At 44.2% G+C, this 24,293-nt stretch overlaps 1 protein-coding gene across 4 annotated transcripts in view; it reads left to right on the plus strand.

Moving 5' to 3' along the window:
- The window catches only part of STAM2 (signal transducing adaptor molecule 2), a 405,110-nt gene extending 392,839 nt beyond the window's left edge, over nucleotides 1–12,271 (plus strand). For all 4 annotated transcript variants that reach the window (XM_085645536.1, XM_085645535.1, XM_085645537.1 and 1 more), the window contains exon 14: nucleotides 11,616–12,271. In XM_085645536.1, coding sequence (XP_085501662.1) covers nucleotides 11,616–11,841 — 226 coding nt within the window. In that variant the 3' untranslated portion in view covers nucleotides 11,842–12,271. The remainder of the gene's footprint in view (nucleotides 1–11,615) is intronic.
- Nucleotides 12,272–24,293: the final 12,022 nt, after the last annotated feature.

Below are 24,293 nucleotides of genomic sequence, written 5' to 3' on the forward strand. Positions count from 1 at the left end.
CCCCCCAAAACGAATACCGGTGATCCGGCCGTTTTGTCGTATGTGCTGGGCAAGGGGCTCCATGTACATTGCGAAGAGCAACGGGGAGAGGGGGCAACCCTGCCTAGTGCCCCGGGAAATCCGAAATGGCTCAGAGGTGTGGCCGTTAACGCGGACCGACGCATGGGGATCTCGGTAGCAATTGAGTATTCGCGCCCGCATTTTGTCCTGCAGTCCAAACTGTTGCAGGACCGCTTCGAGAAGGGCCAGTGCACCCGATCAAAGGCCTTCTCGGCATCCACCGCCAAGAGGGCATAGTCGGCCGGAAAGCGGGAGGCCTTCTCAATAAGATGCAGGACCCGTTTTGTGTCATCGCTCGTTTGGCGGCCTGGAATAAAGCCTGCCTGATCGGGGTCTATAAGGTTCGGCAGGTGCGGCGCAATACGGGCCGCTAAAATCCCCGTGTACAACTTAAGGTCCACGTTTAGCAGGGAGATTGGTCGGTAGGAACCGCACTGCGTGCTATCTTTCCCGGGCTTTGGGATCACCACTATTGCGGCGTCCAGCAAAGAGGAGGGCATCTCCCCGAACGTGTCAAAGGAATTGAATAGTCGTGCGAGTATAGGGGTGACCAAGGAGCAGAATTGCTTATAGAACGTAGCCGTAAAGCCATCGGGGCCTGGGGACTTGCCGACTTTGAGCCGCGAGATAGCCGAAATCACCTCCTCTGGTCGGATCGGCGCTTCCAGCAGCTCTGCCTGGGGTATGGAGAGGCCTGTTACCCGTGCACGTTCCAAATACGCGTCGAGCCCCCCACCGTCAAGTGGCTGCTCGTCATAGAGCCCGGCGTAGAAATCCCGTAACGTCGCGGCAATCTCCCTGTCGTCTGTTTGCAGGACCCCTTGAGAGTCCTCTATCGCCTTGACACCGTCTCTCAATCTACGCTCCCTCAGGCAACGGGCCAAGAGGCTACCACATTTATCACCTCCCACATAATAGCTATGCCGAAGGCGTAGTGCTGCATATTCTGCCCTGTCGCGGTCCAGCGCCTCCAACTGCGCTCTCTGTGTTTTTAGCAGCCGCCAGACCCTCGGAGCCCCCGTACAGCTATGCATACGTTCTAGGTCCCTGACTTTCTGCGATAGCTCCGTGCGTTTCACCTGTCTGTCTTTGTTCTCTGCCGCGGAGAGGGCTATAATGGCACCCCGGACTACCGCCTTCAGAGCAAGCCAGCACGTGGGCAGGGCCGTGTCTCTGTTGTCATTGAATCGGAGACATTCCTCAATGACCCCTTGTAGCTTTTTAACCACCACGGGGCGAAGCAGGAGTGTATCCCGCAACCACCATTGGTGTTTCCTCCTGCCCATGGGCGGGAGCGTCAGCGTCATAACCACCGCGGTATGATCCGAGAGGGATGCCGCTAAGATCTCCACCCCAGAAGTCTCCTGACAGAGTGCTCGGGTGGCTAGAAAGTAGTCTAGGCGCGCATAAGTGCCATGCGCACTGGAGGTGTGCGTATATTCCCGGGCCGAGGGATTATACACCCGCCAGAGATCCACCATATCTAACTCCTGTAGCGCCGTGTGTCCCTTCTGTGATAGAGCGCCTACCTGCCCCATGCGGTGTGCAGAACGATCCGTCACGTTGTCGATGACCAGATTTAGGTCTCCCCCAAGTAATAACCTCCGGTCCGGGGAGGCCGACAACTCTGATAATGCCGTATGGAGGAAGCGTTCCGATCTGTCATTGGGTGCATAAATCGTGCCTGCTGTGAAAGTTTAATCTCCCATACGGAATTGGTAAACCAACAGTCTGCCCCTAATCTACGCCAATTTGCACATCGAGAGCCCCTTGAACCTCGGTGCGAGAAGTATCGCCACCCCCGCCCGTTTTGTGGAGTCACAGGAAAAAAACTGTATGGGGAATGACCGGGACTGCAGCCGGTGTATGTCTTTCGTGAGTAAGTGCGTTTCTTGGAGCAGGCATAGCTCCGCCCCTGACTGTGCAAGAAGGGAGATTATGGATCTTCGCTTGATAGGATTGTTCAGGCCCCGGACATTGAGCGTAAGGATCTTAAGTGTTGTTGGAGGCATTCCCACCCGTCAATGAACGCTAGCTGGTGTTATGCATCCCTGTGGTGACCGAAGCGCACCCCCGCCATCCAGCCACCGCCCTTCGAGCCCGGCACAGGAAAGAGAAGAGAAAGGAAGAAAAAAGATAAAAAAGAAGGAAACCCCAACTGGCCCCGTGTATCCACCCTCCCCCTCCCCAACAGTGTTAAGCGAACCAAGAGTCCATCTTCCAACGAAGATCAGAATGTCCAAGGTCAATGGGGGAAACGTGGCTTACCAAAACGTCCCCTCTCCCCCGCCCACCCGCTCTTGTGCCCGCCAGCATTGCCGCAACGAGCTCAGAAGCAGTGTAAACGAAAAGGAACTACAGTAGCACTTCCCTCAGGTAGCCCCCCTCAAGGGCCTTCGTCCCTCTGAGCCAGCGATTCTGCCACCGAGGATATGGCATCTTGACGTCCCTGGGCGATCACCTCAGGGGGCGGCCTCCGCCCTCTGGCACCCCTACGGCGCTGCTTCAATTGGCTCCAACCTGAGCCCGGGCCGCTGACTCTCTGAGAACTCTGTGCCTGACCCACCTCCTCCTCCTTCGGGCAGTCAACGTCCAGCAGCTTGCACGCCTCTTTCAGGGAGCGAAGCTGATACAGCCGGTCATTGTGCCGGAAGATAAGACGAAACGGATGGCCCCAGGAGTATTTAATGTCCCGTTGACGGAGGACGTCCGTGACAGGGCGAAAGGTTCTGCGTTTTTGGAGGGTCAGGGCGGAGAGATCCTGATAGAGCACCGGGAGGGTACCTTGAAAGGTGATGGGGTGTTGTGATCTGGCCCTACGGAGGATCTCCTCCTTAGTGCTGTAGTCCTGGAGACAGACCAAAATGTCCGCTCTCCTCGGTGGCACACCCGCCGCCGGCCCCGTCCGCCTGCAAGGCCCACCCTCGTGCTCGGCGCCATCATCCCCCTCCACTGAAGAGCCTGTCCCAGTAGCAGTGTCTGTGGGCCTCTTCGCCTCTCTCCTGTGCCACCGCTGTTGGGGGGGCAGGTATCCTCTGCTACTGCACTCCGCTTCTTGGGGACTCCCCCCCCCCCCCCCCCCCCCCCCCCGGCGTGGGGCGGCGCGGCAGCAGCCCCCTCCCGCTCCAATCCCGCAATCGTGGCTATGGGGCCTCCACTCACGTCCGCGGGCTCTCCACCGCCGGCTCCTCTACCTTCAGGCCGTGATCCGCCGTCCCATGCGAGCGTCCACCAGCCGGACAGGCCCCCCGCTCGGGTGTGGGTGAGTGGCCGCTGTCCCCGCCTGCGGGCGTCCCGGCCGCCTCTTCACCAGCCGAGGCCGGTGCCGCGCCGTGCCTTCCCGCTGTCTAGCCGCCCCTGGGTCCTCCGGGTCCGTGCCGCTGTCGTTGGCGCCCCTGCTCTGTGCCCACTGAGGTGTAGCCCCGAGGCCGCCCGGCCCCGGGGGGCGGCAGCGTGCCCACTCGCCGCCGAAAACCGCCACGGGGGCCGCTCACCCCCGCCGGGTCCTTCGTCACCTGAGGCCGGGGCTGCGGTGCACGTCTCAAGGCCGCGGCCGGCCGTCGACCGCCCCTGCCGTCAGAAGGTCGCCGCTGCTCAAGGGGGCCCCTGCGGGGTATCAGCAGGCTCGCCCCACTCTCGGGCGTCGCTGGCGGTGCTGTGTGCCGGAAACGGGGGAGGTAGTCGGTCCCGTTTCGGCGCTGGTCGCGGGCGTGCGAGGGAGAGACCGAGAGAAGCGTCTCACCTCGCCGCCATCTTGGCCACGCCCCCATTTGTGCGATTTTTAAAGAATATTTTTAGATTTCAAAAGTCCACACTTAAAAACTTTTTGGAAGAAAATTGTCAATGTCATCCTATGGAGGAAAAACAGGTTATTGGTTCACAGGTAAGTTATCGACTGTGGGAGTTAAGGTTCTGGGGTTAGACTCAGGGGTCCCCCAGGGTCAGTGATGCACTCTTGTTACACCCTCAGCGGCACTAGAGTGGCCGGGTCCAGAGTGTTGAGGCCCAATGTTATCCAATGGGGGATAGGGGACCTCTGGTTAGTGGCTCCTGGCAAGCAGGTCACTAAGTTTTAAGTTGTGGGAGCAAATCTCCTAGCGTTTAGGTCAGGGCAAATAGGGAAACAAAGTAGCACCAAAGGCGCACCCTCAGTGGCACTAGGGCGGCCTGGTGCAGAGTGCTGTTTCGAGGTCGGGTGCCCTGTTTTCAATTGAGAACCTCGGTTTGCAAAAGCACTGCAGGCAGGGAGACGAAGGACTTCTGGGTGCGACCACCACTACGAGAAGTACATTGGGAAGTTAAGGGTTGGTTAGGCACCGTTTGTTTGGGCACACAAGGCCGTGGGGCATCGGGTGCAGGGGTGCCTTTTGGGGTCTGATCTTATTACCAGCTCCGAGTCGCGGTAAGGGTATCCTTCTGGATTTAGGCTGCAGGCGTCGGGTGGAGGCTTGAGGCAGGTCAGAGGTCGCCGGATCTCGGGTCCGAATCGCCGGGGTGACCTCCTTGTGGTGTTTTTCCACTTGAGCTCGGGCCAGGTTCGACTGGTGCAGAGTGGGATGGGTTTGCGGTCTCTGGCTGCTGCCAGAGGTTGCAGTTGAACAAATCCGGTGTTCACAGGAGAAGCAGTCTTTGGAAGTGAAGGCAGGCAGGTCCTCCGGGATTTTTGAGGTTGCTGTCTGCAGGACACACTGGGATTTCGCAGGAGCAGGTTCAAGGGCAGACAGGCCTGTAGGGCTGGGGCGAAGTCGGAGGGCGTCTTCCTCTTGTTAGCTGGCTGCACGGCTGTTCTGTCCTTCTTCTTCTTTTCTTCTTGTCGTTGCTGGATCTGAGGAAAACAAGGTTCAGGGTGCCCCCTAAATACTAGATTTAGGGGCGTTACAGGTAGGTAAAGGGCAGGGAACAATGGGTCCCTTCCCTGGGGTGGGTACAGCCCCTATCGTTCCACCCTCCAGTGGGGGGGTGGGGGGCAGGAGCCTGTCCCTGGTTGGCTAGGTCCCCTCATCCTCAAAATGGCGGGGACTCGGAGTTGTGCTTCACCTCGCCTCCCCCACCTGAGGGGTGGAGTTGGCAGAGGTTGGCACACCTCTTTCCCTCACTTGTTCTTCCCGCGGATCTCCCACCCAAAGTGGGGTGTAAAATCAGTGGGAACCACTTGCTGGAAGCAGCAAATTTTCTGGGGGGGCTCACAAAGGCGGCATGCCTTTGAAGCTTCCCCTTCGTGAACCCTGCCCATCCTGGGGAGGAGGCTTGGCACTTAGTCCCAGGATGTGCATTATTTCAGGCCCCCGAGAGCAGCAGGGTCTCGACCCAGGGGTCCAGAAACATGTCTGTTGGTGGCAGCCTAAGCAGCCACTCAGTCGGGTCACTAGAAGTTGGTTGAGTTTCAGGGGCAACTCTAAGATGCCCTCTGTTGTGCATTTTACATTAAATCCCACACTGGCATCAGTGTGGGTTTAATGTGCTGAGACGTTTGATACCAAACTTCCCAGTCTTCAGTGTAGCCATTATGGTGTTGTGGAGTTCATAATGACAAACTCCCAGCACCATATACTCTTAATGGCAGCACTGCGCTTACAATGCCCAAGAATGGACTTGGGCACTGTAGGGGTACAGGGCTCATGCACCTGTACCCTCACCACTGGTATAGTGCACCCTCCCAGAGGGGTGACTGATCTATGCCATGGCTGTGGTTTGTGGGCATGGCACACAGAGATGTGTCTAAATATCAGGTAGAGAGTGGATCACTGGTCCTGAAAGAACCAAGGTTAGCATAAACAGTACAGGGTACTGTTAAGAAACCCTCAATCACGTTTATCGCAGGTGGGATTTCAGCGTGGAGGAAGCATTCATTAACCCAAAGATGATGCTGTCACGTTGTTAAGCACGAAGCGGATAATCGAACATACCGCTGAAATCCCACCTGCGATAAACGTGATTGAGGGTTTCTTAACAGTACCCTGTACTGTGTATGCTAACCTTGGTTCTTTCAGGACCAGTGATCCACTCTCTACCTGATATTTAGACATTTGAGAAAAAGAAGCTGAGTGGGTCACAACCCCTTCTTTCTCCCTCCTTTTGATTTGTATATACACAGAGATGTGTGCCAAGTTGACACTTGTCTTTGTTCTGCACCAGGACACGCAGCCTGCAAAGGGGGTGGGGGTGTGTGTGTGTGTGTGTGTGTCTGTGTGTGTGTGTCTGTGTGTGTGTGTGTCTGTGTGTGTGTGTGTCTGTGTGTGTGTGTGTCTGTGTGTGTGTGCGTGTACACGTGTGTGTGTACATGTGTGTGTGTGTGTACACGTGTGTGTACACGTACACGTGTACAGGACCTCTAAGGGTGGCACAATAAATGCTGCAGCCCTTAGAGGCCTTCTCTGGTCACAGTGCCCTGGGTACCTTTGGTACCATTTACCAGGGGCTGACATGCGGCCAGAGATGCCAATTCGTTTTAGGCTTCGATGCAATTTCAGGGAAGGAACATAGGCCCTGGGTACCTGATTAGCAGGAGCCCAGGGCACACTCAGTCCAAGAACATCAGCAAAAAGTGGGGGCATACCATGCAAGAAAGATGGCACTTTCTTACAAACCCCAACTGCATTTCCTTGCACAGTCTTGCATTTGAACGTGTATTTTACTTACCTGTGCCAAGTCCTGTTTGGTTCTAAAATAAAACAGAAGTATATCTTTTTTTTATACTTACCTAATTGGTCTCGATTCAGTCTCCGAGTGTGTATATCAGTCCATGATTTGAGTGAATACAATGAATGCTCAACACACCATCTGGATAGGACTAGCTGCTCGCCTACACTAACGCAAAGAGATCTTTTAGTACTTACCTAATTTTGCCTCTGCTATACCTCTGAGACTTCCTGGAGTCTGTGCACATAATACCGTAATTTTGTATAGTATATACAGAGCCAACTTCGTACACTTGTTTCGCGGTTGAGTGAAATAACTTGATTTACTATGCCTTGTAAAGTCTGTATCTTCAGAACCCTTCAGTGGATATTTTTCTTCGTGGTGTCTAAAAATACAGTCTATTTTCAGGTTGAGCCTGCGAGAGCATGCACTCTTCCATGCAAAACTCTTGTGTTCGATAACAGGCTTTCAACCCGCCCATAGCTTACCATTCGTTTTCATCAGTGCCGCTCTTCTTTGTTGCCTTCTCATTGGACAGTGCTTGCGATACGTCACTTCCCTTTTGTTCCATTGCGCCGGGAGCAAGTACAGACTCATTACCTTTAATTAGTGTCCTTCCGCTGTTTATTCTGATACTCGTGCAGTGATTCAGATACTGTTTACACTATGATGCAGTTGCAACACTGGTCCCGTCATAGCTTTTTTTTTTTATACCTTTCCCCACCCCCTTCCTATTTCTTTCTCCCAATGTTTTAGCAGGACGCACTTGGGGTGCTCTTAACTCCACTGCAATAGGTTGGGTTAAACTCATCCCCACCCTGTTTCTTCTCCCCTATATGTTAGCACTGCACGACGCACAGTGGAGGCTACCTGTCCAATTAGTGGGCAAGAAATGCTCTAAACTCTGCAACCTATAGTGCCGAAATCGGCTCTGAAATGCCATTGCCCTCCCTTACTTTTATCTCATGGTATCCTCACGGTGATAAACTCTGCTCTAAAGGCATTCTTGGCTGCAAAACCCAGCCACGGGTCTTTGTCAGCTCATATGCATAAACATTCTTATCGTCTCACACTCTGATCTCCTTCTCTGAACGCGGAGTACTCATTGCAGCTTGCCCCACGTGGAGTTTTTTTTAAAAACACTTTATCCACGATTTCTCTTTTCTCAGTTTTATAGGGTTATCAAGATTTTCAGAATAAAACAAAATGTGTAGTATATCTATTTGGTATCATATTTCTGCATATTTTCATACAGAAAGCCAAAATTATTGATTTGTTAGCTCAAAAGTATAGATCACCCAAACAATCTCAGATTTATCAGCGAATGGAGCAGAAATGTTCTCACTAGTCCAGAACATGTGTCTGTTTAGAAATAATAATAATAATGTCATTCGTACAGCGCATTGGCCACTTAGCACTTAAGTGTCCCGGCGCCAGATAAAGTGACTCTGTTCCGCACGCAAAGACTATTATGAAACCTGGCCTGTTAAGCCAACCTAAACGGCAAAGTCTTTAACTCTTTGCATAAGAATAGTTCTGAAGGTTCCTGTCTAATTAGCAAAGGCAGGGAGTTCAAATGTTTGGCTGCTGGAAAACCAAAGGAGCAATCTGCGCCTTTTTGACAATGGGAACCAATGCTAGCAGAGACCCTGCAGATCTTAACCTTCTAGTAGGTACCTAGGGCTTGAACAAAAGGGAGCAAGTGGTTGCAGCCCTTGTTGTAGAAGATCTTATGACAGTAGCACATAGCTTTAAAAGTTAGTCATTTCTCGAGCGGCAGCAAGTGCAACTTTGAAAGAGCAGATCCCAAAGACGACCGCCTAGGGAGATTCAATAGCAGACCAGTTGCCACATTTTATTCATGCTGAAGTCTCATCAACTGAGACTGCTTAGCTCCCAGCTAAAGCACATTACAGTAGTCTAGCCTTGAAATTACCAAGGCCTGGATTACTGTCTTTCTGGCAACCTCAGGGAGCAGTTCAAGAATCTTGCTAAGAGATTTAAGATCCCAAAGCACTTGCGTGCAAGGGCTGTAATCTGACTACCGAAGAAAAGCTTGGCATTGAACCAGATGCCGAGGTTCTTGGCTTTCAACTTGGGAAGAGGCAGAGAGTCCAGCACGTCTGGCCACCAGGCAGAGGACCAGATAGATGACTAGTTACTCAAGATATAGACTTCAATTTTCCCTGGCATTTAGCCTGAGACAACTGAAGTCCATCTACTGGGCCACCTCTGTCAGACAGGCCCTTAACAGTGCAGCAGTGTTAGTTCCGTTCTGTGACAGGGTGATAATCAATTGCGTACCATCCATGTACAAAATTATTTAAAATCCATATTGTTCGAAGATATCAGCCAGTGGGCACCAATACAGATTGAGTAATGTGGGGCTCAAGGAAGATCCTTGGGGCACCCCCTACTGCAGGGGGAAAACCAGAGATAGAAAAGGTTTTAATGTCACCTGATAAAAAATGGTTCTGCAGAAAGGTGGCTAACCACTGCAAGGCAGTATCCCCGACACCACATGCCCACAACCATTCAAGCAGTAGGTTGTGAGACACTATGTCGAAGACTGCAGTAAGATCTAACATCAGCATTGCCACTTTATCACCCATGTCCATGACTTGACGCATGGACTCTGATGCTAGAAGCAATGCCAACTCCTTGCTATACAGGGAGCGAAAGCCCGACTGAAGAGTCCTATGAAGAAGCTATTTTTTCTCGATAAAAAAGCAAAGCTGCTGATTTATCAATTTTTCACCCACCTTACAGGCAAAAGGGAGCAATGGCCTGACATTTTCAGGCTTGAACGGATCCAGACATGGGTTCTCTTTCCTAATGGCACAGAAAATTTTTTCTGTACAAACTGAAATGTATTGTTGCTTGAGATTTTCAGTTCATGGTTTTGTGAAAGAAATGTTTATTAATTGGTATAGTGCAGGATTTTAGTCTGAGGCCACACCCTTCGTTACATAGGCAATGCCCCCTTTGAGACCCCCACCTTTTCCATCCCACTTAAAGCACTGGGCCTAGGTATAGCAGTGTATGATACAGCTTACTGTACTGAGTTTATTTTCCTTACAGTTTAGAATTATCCATTTTGCTAGCATGGCAGGTTAATTGGCAAAATAGGCGTAAAATATTGCAGCATAAATGGCCTTTGTGCATAGGATCAAGATTGTTTTTGCACATTGCCTCTCTTGTTAGCAGTGAGGAATAAAATACCAAAATTAGTTGTGTGACCGATGGTTGTCCCAATATTGACCCTGCCACACAGATTCGATTTGCAGTATCTAACACAAGAGTACAAATCAGGAATGTTAGGTATTTGCGTTCAACTCGTAATAAATGCAAAGTGAAAACTTGCACAAAATCCTTTGGCATTTGATTTTTAGGTCCATCCGCTAGACTTTTGTGTTTGATAAATGGGCTTGGAACCCTCCCATAGCTTACCATTAGTTTTCATCACTGTCACTTTTCTTTGCTTCCGTCTCATTGGGGAGCGCAATTGGCTACATCCTTTTTGTTCTGTAGCGCCGGGACAAAGTACAGATTAATTAGCTGTAATTAGTGCCCCTCCGCTGGCCATCTGATGCTTGTGCAGTTATCCAGGTACTATTTGCACTATGACGCGGTCACAACGCTGTCTGTCAGCTTCTGCACCTCTTGCTTATTAGCGCTTTTTTCACCATCCTGGTGTCCACCCACACCCGACCTCCCGTTAACCACAGCAACCCGAATGCCAAAGCAAATAGCTCGCCCATTGGCGAGACCTATTGACTTTGCCAATGCTTGTTATACCATGGAGTTGGATTTCTTTTTCCATTGTTTTGGTGCTGTTTAAATGCTTTACTCTTGCTCTTTTGTGCACGCCTTGCTGTTCAGAGCCACAGTTAGCCAAGATTGAGCTGAAGGTTTGACAAACTAAACCGAAGGGCCCTAAAGGAGTTGGTAAATGTATTGCATGGTGAAGTTGCACAACCACACCATATAATACACCCCATTTCCTCACTGGGCTTGTGTGCTCATTCCACCACAGCCAAGGCTGTGACCACTGCGTTAGTTCCTGTCTGCGTCTTTGCACATGTTTACCAAGCACCACTGCCTGGGACGGTCAGTTCCATTGTGACAGGCATTTTTCCCGTTTGGTCCTCCAGAACTTCCTGGTCAAAATCTGTTTGCAAACTTCGCTCCGGTGAGGTATTGCTTGGGTATCTATTCTAAAGTAAGGAATCTGCAACTAGAATTCTGTATCGGATGAACAAGTTACTTACCTAGGGTAATGCCTTATCTGGTTGGGATCTAGCTAGCTGTAAATTCTTTTTCAACCCTCCCATCCTGCCCACTCTGCAAACGGATTTCTCCACATAACTTGACTCTTGTAAGTCCTTGGTGTCCACACTAGTCCATTACCATTCTGTCGTGGAAGTGCTTCTGGCTCAGAAATGTCATGAAAAGAAACTGATGTCAGCGCATTAGGGTGGCACCTATATAGGCACCGCGCACGTCACTTCCAGAGTGGATGATTATGCGGAGCCGAAGGACACCATCTACCGGCGCGCAGAGGTACTGCTCAAGATTTTCTGGATTCAGTCTCACACCTAGGAAATATTCTAAGGTAAGGAATCTGCGGCTAGAAAGTATCTACCAGAAAAGGCAGTACCAAAGGTAAATAATTTGCTCTTCAGCTACCTCCTTAACTTAACACCATGATTATTTGAATCACATTTCCATCCAGTTGATTAGATTTTTTGGCAAACGCAGCATTCAGTTTTCCTTTTATTTAACCCCAGTTAGTACATTTTCGGCCAAGCACCACTAATGCTCCAATAAAAATAAACCTATTTCCTTGTTTTTCTTAAAATATTTTCTGCTGCTTTTAAAATGTATAAAACTAAACTTTGTTATTTCTTTAACAGCACTGTGCATGATTCAATTTCCAACACCTCGTATATGAACCAGAACGGAGGCCTTCAGTCAACAGTGGGTGCTCCAGCATACACACAGCACATGGGAATGGCAGTGGAAATGCCTAATTATCAGAACACTACTTCGAACTTCCCACAAGTAGCAGGCTATCCCATGGCAGTACCTACTCATTCGGCTCAACAGCCTGCAAATTACTATCAGCAGCCTCTCCTCTGAAATTCAAACTTGCCCATATTCTCGAAATATGTTTGCTCCTTATCCTATGAAATATAGCGCCAGTGATAGAATTGGCAAGTTTATCCAGGACCATCAACGCAATTACACCACATTATGAAGTGGACATTTTCAGGTGAAATTGCCTCCAAGATAAAGCATAATTTCTTCGAAGGGCCTTATGACATGAAATTTCAATGTTTGTAAGCCAGCAGAGTTATGTTTTTGTTAGGTGAAGGTCGATTACGAATTGTGCACCTGTACCTGTTGCGATGGTGAATAACTGGTGAGAATTCTGCTTCAATTAGACATTTACAGTACAAGATTTCAAAGATGATTTAAGATTTTCCAATGTCCAAGTAGATAGTAAATATTATTTTTAGTCCACAACTAGATGTTAAATAACTTCAATTAAAATCTTCTTAGATTTGAATGTTGCTAGTGATTTATTTGTGTTACGGCACCAATACATTGCTGTCATAATTGGGTATCCCTGAATACTATCTTTATAAACTCTGATCTGGAGAAGGGTGTCCATGATAATCTTGTATTACTGTAATACAACATAACTGTGCTAGTAACTTATATACAGCTAGTATACAAAGACTTGGTCTGACTACACGCTGTAGCTTATATTGAAATATGAAGAAGAGGAGTCGGGTGCTTTTATTTTGAAACCTAACTAGGTGGTTTGCATGCTGTTCTGCTGCCAGTTTTTACATTATGTTTTCTTTGCACCTAATTAGTTGTATGAGTATCAGTCTCCAAGTAGGTGTCTGGCACCTACCCTCTTTACTCTGCTTTTAAATGTCATTCTCTCTAGAGCAATGTAATGCTAATGCCTATTCTACAGACAGAAACCTTTTTCCAGAGGATATGCCATTACATTGCTTTTTCAAGTAAAAATAATCTTCCAAGGAAGTTCAAATACACTGTCTCAGGGGCAATTGACGTCCCCCAGCTTGAAATAGATGTATCATGGACTATTAATGTGGCTTTTGTCATTGAAATATACAGACCTGTCCTATCCTTCCTACGTTTCTTTCATACCACCAGATTTTGCCAGAGGCAGTGCTTAGTCTGGTACTAGCTGATTTACTTTAAGAATTCTCCCCAAAAAGCAGATTTGATCTAGTATTTAAAGGTGAGCTCATATGTTCTCAATCTCCACTTCTGAATTCGTTGGAGGGTCGGGAACCCACTAGATGATAAATCTGACGCCTGTTTATGTGGGGCTTTCTGATGCCTATTTCTGTCAATAGGTAGAAGTCCTAGTGTTGCTAGTGCCCGGACACCTCTGCCGTGGTAGCTGTGTGTTTTAGAAATCATCATTCCTTCATTCATCTCCAATTCTTTGTCAAGCCTCCCTGTTTTCAGTCCTCTTGATTCCTCTTTGAGGGACTGTCTTTCTCTTCTATGAGAGTTTGGCTGCCTCTTGTGCTTAGCTGATGTTATATAAAGCTCCTTGCTCGTGCTGCATTGGTGTACAATTTTGTTTACTCTTTTTTTTTTTTTTTTTTTTTTATTCTTTCTCCCGCTGCACCAAATGGTGTTGGTAATACTAGATCAGCTGTAGTGCATGAATCCACAGGCTTGGTGGGCCGTACTATTTCATCTTTGCATTAGCAACTTGAAAATACTATACGTAAAATAATACAGCTACGCCTACGTTTTAAGATTGAGATCTTGGGTGAAAATCCACTGTGAACACAACCTCTGCCATAAAGGTTTCAGTTTGAGTTTTGAAGCTTGAGGGTTGAAGTTTGAACTTTGTTCTTTTGCTTCACTCCAAAAGGTTCTTAAGTTGTTAAACATTAGGATGCTTCATAATCTGAGTATTTTCAGTTATAATAGCTGTGTCCCTGTGAATTCTCCCCAGATTCTGGGATTCATTATAGATACCCTACGTCTTTAAAAACCCTTACAAAAATTGCACAAGCCACAAACAAATATGGAATCCCTTGCTTAAATTGAACTGCTTGTTTATTTATTTTGTGTTACTCTCTGGGAAAATATCGCATCAATTTAGCACGCATTTTGTATGGTAAGTACTGCTTTGCCTGCTTGCCTTTGTTTCCACAGCCTTTGGTGGTACCTGCTGCATAGCACAGAAATATTGTTCTGGCTTGTTTTCTTCAGATGCCAGGAGAAGGAAGACTGCACAAATGAGTCATAATCAAACAACCTCCTCTCCAGGTAAAGTATTGGTGGGATCTGTCTAAGAAAATCTAAAATTACCTCCTGTATCTTGAAAAACATACTTTAAATATATGAGAAAGATACTAAGGTAAGATTAAAAAAAAAAAGGTTGATGTTGTGAATAAACCATAACCTCAATAAAAAATGATTATCGTAATATTAAAAATAGTCAACATGTTTCGGCTTCCCAAGCCCTATTGGGTCTATGCCTTCATCAGGACCTTATTTTGGTTATTTGAGTCCCATACTTTCTGTTAGACCAAAATATTTGTTATCATTGTGGTCGACACGTCAGTGTTGTACTCACATATCCGTGGTCCGTAGTGTGTACATCAGACCAAGTTTCTATGGCTTCTTGTAGCCTATACTCTTGTTCTTTTAAGGTGCATTACCACATAGGAATTAGGCGTGGTTGGATGCTCATCCTATTGGTCACCTAGTTATCAAGAGGGTCCCCAGCATATTCGCCTCGCCTGTTGTGGTATGCCTTCATGAAGCAATGCACCCTAAAAGAACAAGAGTTTAGGCTAAAAGAAGCCAGAGAAACTTGGTCTGACGTACACACTACGGACCACGGATATGTGAGTAAGAGACTGATGTGCCGACTAAAATGAGACTAAAAATGTTGGTCTAACTGAAAGTATGGGACTCGCAAAACCAAAATAAGGTCCTGACGAAGGCATATACCCAATAGGGTTTAGGAAACCAAAACATGTTGACCATTTTTAATATTACTATAAATTTTTATTGATGTTAGGGTATATTCACACTTACTAAAAACTTCACCCTATTTTTTTTTCATCTTACCCCAGTATCTTTTTCATATAGTAAAGTATTTTTTTGAAGATACTGGATGTAATTTTAGATTTTCCTATACGTATCCCACCAGTACTTTCCCATGAGAGGAGGCCGTACTCATCTAGGGAACGAGTAGCTAGGTGCGAAACCCAATGATGACGACGCCCAAGCAACAATACCATAGTGGTGGATAACACACACCACTCACTGCTGAAAAGTTTGGTTGAGGGTTTCGGGAATAGAGTGGTTACCCCTGGATCCTCTCAGACCAGCTTCATTCACTCCCCACTTCTTGATTGAGAATATAACGTTATGTGGAAGAAGAGTTCTATCCCAAATGTCCGTTTCCCCCTCACCCCCCTTGATATGATTAGCATAATCAAACAGCATCAGCAGTTAATTTATCAACTTCCCAACACTGATACAATTTTTCCCATGTGGCATGGATAGGTTCAGGGAGATGCTCTCACGAATAATAAGATTGCATGTGTATATGATGACACAGATTGTATGGCTTTCTCCATTTGGTCAGAAAACACATTTACATTTTGTCGCCTTTTTGCCTCCCTTTTACCACCATTAACATCTCCGCTATTTTTACCTGCACCAAAGTGTTTACTTAATCGTGCCTGACATTCCTTTAAGTGCGAAGTGTCTCTTTAAAAGCAAAGTATTCTAATGCAATTGAATATGTAGGTGCACCATAATTATTTAATCTTACGCTCACAATAGACATACATAATGTAGTCTCAGATTCTTAGGACTTCAAATATCTTTATTTCAGTCAAATTAATACATATTACTTTCTCGTACAAACACTATCTGCATTAGATTCGTCATCCTTGTGCTTTTTGATTTCATTTGCATTAGTGTCATGATTTTGACCCTGTGTACATTTTTCATATTTTATGTGAAGACTATTGCTTCTTCAAGGCACTCAAATTAGTAACACAAATCTCTTTAACTTCTAAAGAGGTTTGAAATATATTTGAAATTATTTATAATGACTGAAGATCAATATTTCATCAATTCAGGTTGTTTTTAGTATGTGTCATTAGATAAAGTATATTATTTATGCATCCTCATTAGAGTATCGTTATGGAGATGACATGGTGACTTTTCAAAGGTTATTCTGGTACCAGGCGTGGTACCCATTGGGAAGGTTACTATGTCATCTCTGAGACAATAGTCTAATCAGGATCCATAATTAACTTATTGAAACACTTGCTACAATAATTTTTGGTCCTGATTTCTCTATTTTGATTTTTCTGTTTGTAAACGTAAAATCAAAGGGAGCTCTATTTCTTACCCCCCTCCCCCTTATCACATTGTATGTTGATGTTAGTGTATACCAAATTTGAGAACTAGACTCTGGGCATTAGAGTGGAGTCTTGTCTTGGCAGTCTTTTGCAAAAATAGTTTTCGAGAGGGTTGGTCTACATTTAGCTTTTTAACTTTCACCATTATCTTCTTTTGACCTGAGTAGTAAATGTTGCATTAGGTTATACTAAAGCCCAAAGCAAATCTTTTGTTGTGAACGATTTGTCTTGTAGCTTTCCCAGGTTGTTTGCACCTTAAATGACTGAAGTGGCAATTTTGTGCTTGAACAGGGCACCACTCCTGTCTACATAGAAGCTGTACTACCCATCTCTGGGACGTTGATCTTTGCTCAGATATCACTTCTGATGTAAATCATAACTCTAAGGAGAATTTGAAGGTCTGTGTGCGCTCATCAGATTAAGTTCATTGTTTATGCCATATAGAAATCAAAAATATGAATGTTGTGACTTGTTGGCTGAGTAGCTTTCACTACAATCCATAAGACGTCATAGTGACTTATTAACAATACATTCACCCCTGCTATTTTCCTTGTGATGGATGTCTTTGTACTTTGTGGTTATTCTCTTACAGCTGTCCTTTATCACATGGTTTACCACTGTTACCACAGTGGAATTTGCTTGTATTCCTAGTGCTTACATTTTTTCTCCATACTAAAAACATACATTTCTGCATCATCCAAAATGGCACCTTATGACAAAAAATTAATTTAAGAAAAGTACTTTAAGAAATGTATAATGGCGTATTCCTCTAGGCTATGATTTGCAAGTAATTTATTTTATCGTAATCTACCTTCAAAATTAATGACGTTGTAACTATACTAAGTTACTTCTTACCTGTAAGTGAAGTGGTAAGTGTTGGGTTGTAGGAGATTCTCTGTTATTATATATTGTGTTTAAGAGGGTAAAAGTCTATTAAATTGCAATCTTTAGGATGTTGAACAGCATACATTCTGAACTCTTAGGAAGAATATTAGCACCGGTACATGGCTCGCAGTATGATTTTTGGTTGGTTTTGATATGTTTCAATTTGTCCGAGTGTCATCTTGGTCTAGTTTCGTGCTGCTGTCCTAATGTGCAACAAAGGGCCTCATTACAAGTTCCTCGAAAAAGGTGTAAATAAACTTGTGATTTGGAATCTCAGATTCCAGCAAGATACAGGAGATTGAGTTATTTCCTCAGGATGAGGATTAACACCCAGTCCCTGGATTTACTGCGCCCAATTCTCCATGCCCAAATCCATACACATTGACCACATGCTTGGACAGCTGGTAAATGCGTTGGGTGTCTTTTCTGTGGGCTGTAGGGTGGAGCAGCAGGAGGGCAGAGCAACTTTACCTTCAGTGGGAAATTTGGGAAAAGCGCTATGAGGGCTAACTTGTGCCGGGATCAGCAGCTGCCACAGCTCTACACAAGGCCCTGGTGTCGCCACACCTGGCATTATCAAATCTGCAATTTATCAGGTCCGTAATTTACAGACCTGATCATTCCGGGCCTAGAGATGCCAACAAACTCTTAGTAGTTGTGAGAAATATCCGACTAGGGGCTACCCCATGTAATGTAATGAGGGACTAAATGTGGCAAAGATGCTGTCTAATCTGACTTTTTCTTTTTGGGGGGGGTCCTTTTTTAATTTTCATAATTCTGGTTAATGTAATGTTCATATGTTTTCTGTGTGTTTGTTTTTTGTTGTTTTATCATTTCCACTGCTCCTTTTTTGTAATGTGGCTAAAATCAATTAAAAACAAAATCCATGTTTGTGCATGCTTGTCTTGTGATCTAACTTGCGATATCCACTACATCATGCTCAATAGTCTGTTCTTCTTTGATCAGTTTCTCACTGACTTATCAGTTTCACTGCATAGCATCCAGGGCATTGCACTTAGACTAAAGAACCAACCAGTTTATTACCTGTAAATTTGAATTTACTCTCTTGAAATTGAACCGTGCTGAAGCATGTCTTTTTTTTTTGTCGGGTATATCTAAAAGATGTCAATTGGTGCTGAGTGGAATATAAAATATTTTTTTGTCTGGAAATTTATTTTGATTTTTTGCTTGTACAACATAAATTTGTGCTCAGTTTTATGTAAAATAGGTTGCACCCTTTCCGTCTAGTTAACATGATAGTGGTTCAATGTCTCTTCAGAGTTCAGTATTCCATCCAACGTGATGATTTTATAATGGAAGAGCAGGCCAATACAATGATAAATGATATAGACCTAGTTATTTGACCTCTGGCTCTATTTTTGCAAGATTTGGGTGCAGTGCAAATCTTTGAAAAAAATGCTCCCCGTTTAGTGAACGTTATGTTTTATGCAAAACTTGAAATTGGTTATCAACAGAGAGTGGCACTCATGCCTATCAGTTGGCCTGTATGCCTGTCCAGATAAAACAATACAAACATTCTTTAATTTCCCTTACAGATTTATCAGCTATAGATGTCTGCCTTAACCCTGTTGGGATACATTCCTATGCATTTAAACTCTACCTTATTGCTAGAATGTTCTTGAGTTATTCCTCATTCTGCCCGCTCACTGGTATTGTAAACCTTATTTATTTCGAGGGAAGACTTTACTATTGTATCTTTCATCTTATGGTGAAATGTGGCTATGTCCATTACATTTAGTTCTTAATCTCTGCGGTGAGCTGTACTTGCATAAATAAAGATCAGTGATGCAGATGGCTGATTTAGTTAACCCTTATCCTTTTCTGTATATTAATTTGTGAGAGAACTTTGCAGTGTTGCTAATATGCTAAAGCAATTTAATCAATAAGGATTCATTTACATGAGTTTGATCTATGGTTTTTGCAGTGCAAATGAGGTTCTTTGCATGTTTGGAGGCACAGAGATGGAGGTTTATAATGGATAAATATTTTCTTTACTCTAGCCCTAGCTGCCCAATTGAGTAAAGCTTGACTTATATTGGTGCAAGTGGGTACTATATATTTAAACCAATTCTCATTTAGTGATGAAGACAACAATAATTACCCAGCAAATGTACAGAGTGCATATCTTTACTTTGACATTAAATCATTAGCTCTGGTATATTTGCACATTGCTTCCTCATTTTCACCTATTCAGCTCCTAATATAATCATATTTATATATTTTTTAATCTGATATATAGCTACATTTTTAAATGGGAAACCGTGAATAATAATAACTTTGATACATAAAGTAACTTGTTTGCGTGCATGGAACCATGTTGCATTTCTATATGTGATTTATATGTGTAATAACATTTTTTAAAGACACTCAATAAATACCTTTACTTATGTGTGTGCTGGTTTGGAAAACAACACCCTCTTGTTCATCTTCAGTATTGTGTCCAGACAGTAGTTTTGTAAAACATGTTTCCATAATGTTGCAAGTGATATGCTGTGAATGGCTCTGACAAAAGAGCTGCATGACTTTCTTGGCACTTTTTCCAATGAATGCCTATGTTTTGGATGAGAAGGGGAGGCCTTAGCTGGAAAGCTTAGGTAAATAAGGTTTCTTCTCGAGTACAAACCGATGTTGGGAAACCTTTTCCTCAGTTCTGATCTGTTGTGTTTTTCCTGTTTCATCTTTTCCTGTCACAGTTGTTTATAGAGATGTATGAAATTCTAAATAATATGGCATCCTTAAAAAATATTTAACATATTCCCATGGTTCTAGAACAAAATTAAACACATGTTTAAATATCTGCTGTTTAAACTGTTTACTGTTTGTGCTTAAACATCATTCTTCTTTTTTCTAAACCATATGTACGTTTGTTTGGGGATTCTCATGTATCATACATTGCCTTTAAAATATATGAATAAAGTTTAATTTGTTCCGTATGTGTTTGGAGTATAAATAAGCACCTGGTACTTTATAATGGCATATTGGTTATATATAACTTTGATTCACGCTTGTCTAGAAGTATTTTACTACATGGACAGTATAAATAATGTATATAGACATGTGTTCTATTTATAAAATATGATATTTCCTTTAACAAGAAAAAAACTTGTGTATAGAGCTAAATCTGGCATAATTCCTTTCTTGTAAACTACTGCTTCTGACCTCTGTAAATAATATAAAATTGCTGGAACTGTTTTGGAAAAAATAAGACAGTTTTTGGATTTTTTGGTCTCTTTTAATTGACATTTATTTTAGGCTTCGACATTATTAAAATATATTATGCCAAAAAATAATTTCTTGAGCTTTTTAATTTTCCTTTTTTAAACATTTTTATAGTTACAGAACTTTTCAGTTTTATGGCTGTAAATAACAATGGTGACCAGTGTTAAATGCCTTGTTTTTCTTTCTTTCTTTTGTTGCAGTATTCTGAAAATATAAGCCAACTAAAAATCTAGAACGCAAAGTGATTAACAACTGACCTTTAATATGACCATTATTTAACCTTCGTAAACTAGTGTTAAGTATTATGAAGACCAATTCCCTGCTTGATAGTAGAAAGTAGTTTGTTCTTTTGATGCACTACATGTAGGTTGCTAAGTGTGCTGCTTACTGAGTTCTGGTGAAGCCTAGGTGCTAGGATCAGATTTTCCCTCCAGTACAATCTCTACATTAGTTCTAGCTGTCAAAACTAAAAGTGTTCATTTTTCGTTTTAAATAATTTTTTTCAGCATGGAAAAAACACTGGACTTAGACAAAATCAACATCTGAAAGATATCCTGCAGGTGCGTGTCAACAAGACAAGCACTGGCTGGCAGTTTCCTGGCTTTGTCTGTGCTTTTTTTTTCACATTTACATTATAGATAGAATATAGGAAGCAATGCATAATAATAATAGTTTTATAACTCCGAGCATATAGACTGCAGATATAGAATATTTTCCCTCTGTGGAGTCCTATTCTAAACTAAAAATATGAAGAAACCTCAAACTAAAAATACACTCCAAGTACTTCCTAGGTACAAAATCTATACTCAACCCTCTGCCATCCATCCTCCTAATCCACGACATCACAAGGTGTCTTTGCAGATGTGCAAGGTAAGTACTGGCAGCTTCGTGTTCCGAAAATACAAACACCTTTCCCTCATCACAGTCCGTCGGTCGGGTGACAGAGTTTAGCTTGAGATGCAGATGCTTTTTTTTTTTTTTTTTTTTTACAGACTGTAATGACTGACAACATATCAAGGTAACTAAACTGAAGTCGAGGGAAAATGTGGATCCCGAATTATCCTGCCTTACAAGCTGTCACTTTGTCACTCTGTGGTTTGATACCAAACTCTATTAGTGGGTTCCATTATCTGTCTGTTTACTCTCTTAGCTTTTGTTTCCAACAAGCTGAGCTCTCTATCACCGGCAAATGATGGTGAACTATGTCTCTCAGGACATCCTCTGGTAGGAAGTGCTGAGCCTCTAAAAGCAAGTAATTTTACTCTGAAAAGGGCAGACTCAGAATTAAAAGTTTGGTGCCTTAACGTTGATTTCCTGATTTCCTAATTTACTCTCAAGATTAACCATAGATCAGAAGGTGCAGTATTAAAATGTCTGGGTGTTCTGAAAGACATCTCCCAGTTACTTGATATTGGCACCATGTGCGTCGTCCTCCACGGGACAGCCTCCAAGTCCTTTTCTGTTATGTCCACCAGTTCTTAAATACTCTTAAATATGTGTTCCAGAGATGACCATCTCTGTTCTATTCTCCTGGCAGACTCCTGTAGATCCCGCAACATTTTCCTGATCTGAGCCTCTCCCCATGTAATTGAGGCCCCTTACTTTTTTGCCTGATCTTTTATCTCATTGTAGGATCCCCAGTAGAGGCAACCTCAAAGAAAAAGTCATTTTTTGTTCTTAAATGTCCCTGATCATTGTCCTAGGGAAGCATTATTTTACTGGTCTGATGGTGAGGAAGTAAAGCTCACTGTTTGCTGTATGTTGCTGGTCATCCATCCTGGGGGTGAGAGCTGTTCATGTTGCTCCTGGTCATTGCCTCCCTCACCCCCTCTGCCACTGCTTCTCTTTTGCCTCTGGTAACATCCACCTCGGTTTCCGTCTGCATTCCCCAACTGCTAGCCTCTGGCCTAGGTCTGCCTCACACTACAACTCAGCCGCCACATCTTCTACTATCATACTGTGATGTGCCTGGTTGTCTTATTTGCCGGGAGTCCCCAATGAGGTGCTGCATCCTCTGCAGCTTTTCTGCCCCTCTCTGGTTTCATCATGCTCAGCCCACAAGACCACAGCCTCCTTTGTCCTTGAAAGGATTTCTCTTCAAGTACTTTATATGTTTCATATTTCCTTAAGAATACTCTCTGCCATTACTGTTCAGCACAACCTAGTCCGTTCTGGATATTAAGGTTTAATTACACTCATCTGCTTGGTCCACTACGGGGTGGAGCATTTAGTGTTGAGCCCCATAGCCGTGAAATGTTTTACCTCTTGACTGAGATTCTGATTCAGAGGTCACCGGCATAGTCTTGTTGAATGGCTTTTATCACCTTGTCAGGATGGTCTTAGCAGTTCTAGGCTCATTGATGGCAGTGCACTTTTGCAGAGCCATTCAAGCCTGAATTATTTTCCAGTTGTCGGCCAGATGACTCTTCTCGTGTTTTTTGGGATGAACTCAGTCCTGTAGAAGAGGCCTTTCCATAAAATCATTCCTTCCTGGCCAGTTTGGTTACTGTGATGGTGCTAGTTGCCAGAATAATTTTAATGTAATCTGAATCGTCCGCAAGAAAGAATTTAAAATCCACAACTGACCGGAGCATTGGAGGAACTTTCATTCCTTTGGTAAAAGGTATATGCAGGAACCTTCAATTTACAAATGGAGTTCAGAGGATCAAATTTGCCTGTGCTCCATAGTAATGATAAAACTGCCACACATCTCACTAGTTTTGCCCAACTTTGTTGATGAGTTCTGGTCAAATATTAATTTCGTTGGATACATATGCATGCAGATTTCTCATCTTATTTCCCTGATTAGACCCATCTGTTTTTTGGCAGTATTCCGTGGGGACTACAGCAAGTGACTCCTAATAGATAGTTGCTTTCAATGGAAGTAACATGGCAACTTCACATAAGAAGTATTCATACTTTGGGTACCTTTTTTACATGCTTTGTAGATTCTGGGATTTGTTGCTTCCTGAGCATTTTGCTTATTTTTTTTGGGACACTTTTTTCATTAGAAAACAGATTTTCCTGATGACTAATTCCAAGTTCTAGGATCAAAACCCTGTGTAGCCTGTAAGAGAGATTTTGCCCATACGGATCTTCATGTACCGAGCATGCACAGATGTCTGAGTTAAAGTGAACCTGTAAACATTCCTTTTTTTTTTTTTTAAACAGATGTTTTAATACATGTATTTAGCTTATTGAACCTAGAGGCATTATAGAGAGGGCTGTTTGAATTGAGGAACAATCGGAAGCTTGAATGTTTTATTGCCTGCTATCCAGTTACCCAAGTGTGAAAACTATAAAAACAACCACCATCTCACACCCACTTATCGAAGGCTTACCAGAGGGCAACATTTATAGAAAACGCATCATTTGAGGTGATCCTTCACAAACTCGCCTACAAGTACCAGTGCCCACCTCAGAAACCACATAACTAAAACTGCTATTACATCCAAATCAACGTTCTACTATTCTCTATAATTTCATCTTTCATTAATTCAATTGCTTAAATCATCCTCGCCATTGAGCTGGGAGTCCCATGGTAACTTCATAATAGTTAATGTAATTTTAGGTTTAAATGTTTTTATTGATTTGAAAGACAAAACAAGATGCATTGAGCAATAAGGCCCAAATTGTGGGCTATGAGCATTCGCAGTGCTACACAGAGCATCAGAAATAAAACAAGAATAAAGTCCTTACCACCTACCTCCCCCCCCCCTCCCAGCACCACCCCTCCCTCCTTCATCCCCCCGCCCCACATCAACGGCCACCGAAAAAGGAACCGAACATGGAGCAGGACATATCAATGTGTCTTAGGTTTAGTCAGATCTTGTGACAGCGCGGGAAGGCGCAGCAGCTGCATATACCTGGGGCAGGTGAGCTTGCGAAATTCAGAGCATAACAGGGCAATAAAGGGGTGCCACAGATCTGCGAAAGAGGTCCCATCCTCATGGAGTGAGAAAGAAATACGCTCCATGCCGACAACATACCACAACCTGTGTAGCCACCCCCGCT

Source organism: Triturus cristatus, chromosome 3_1, assembly GCF_964204655.1.
Source record: "Triturus cristatus chromosome 3_1, aTriCri1.1, whole genome shotgun sequence".
Taxonomy (NCBI): domain Eukaryota; kingdom Metazoa; phylum Chordata; class Amphibia; order Caudata; family Salamandridae; genus Triturus; species Triturus cristatus.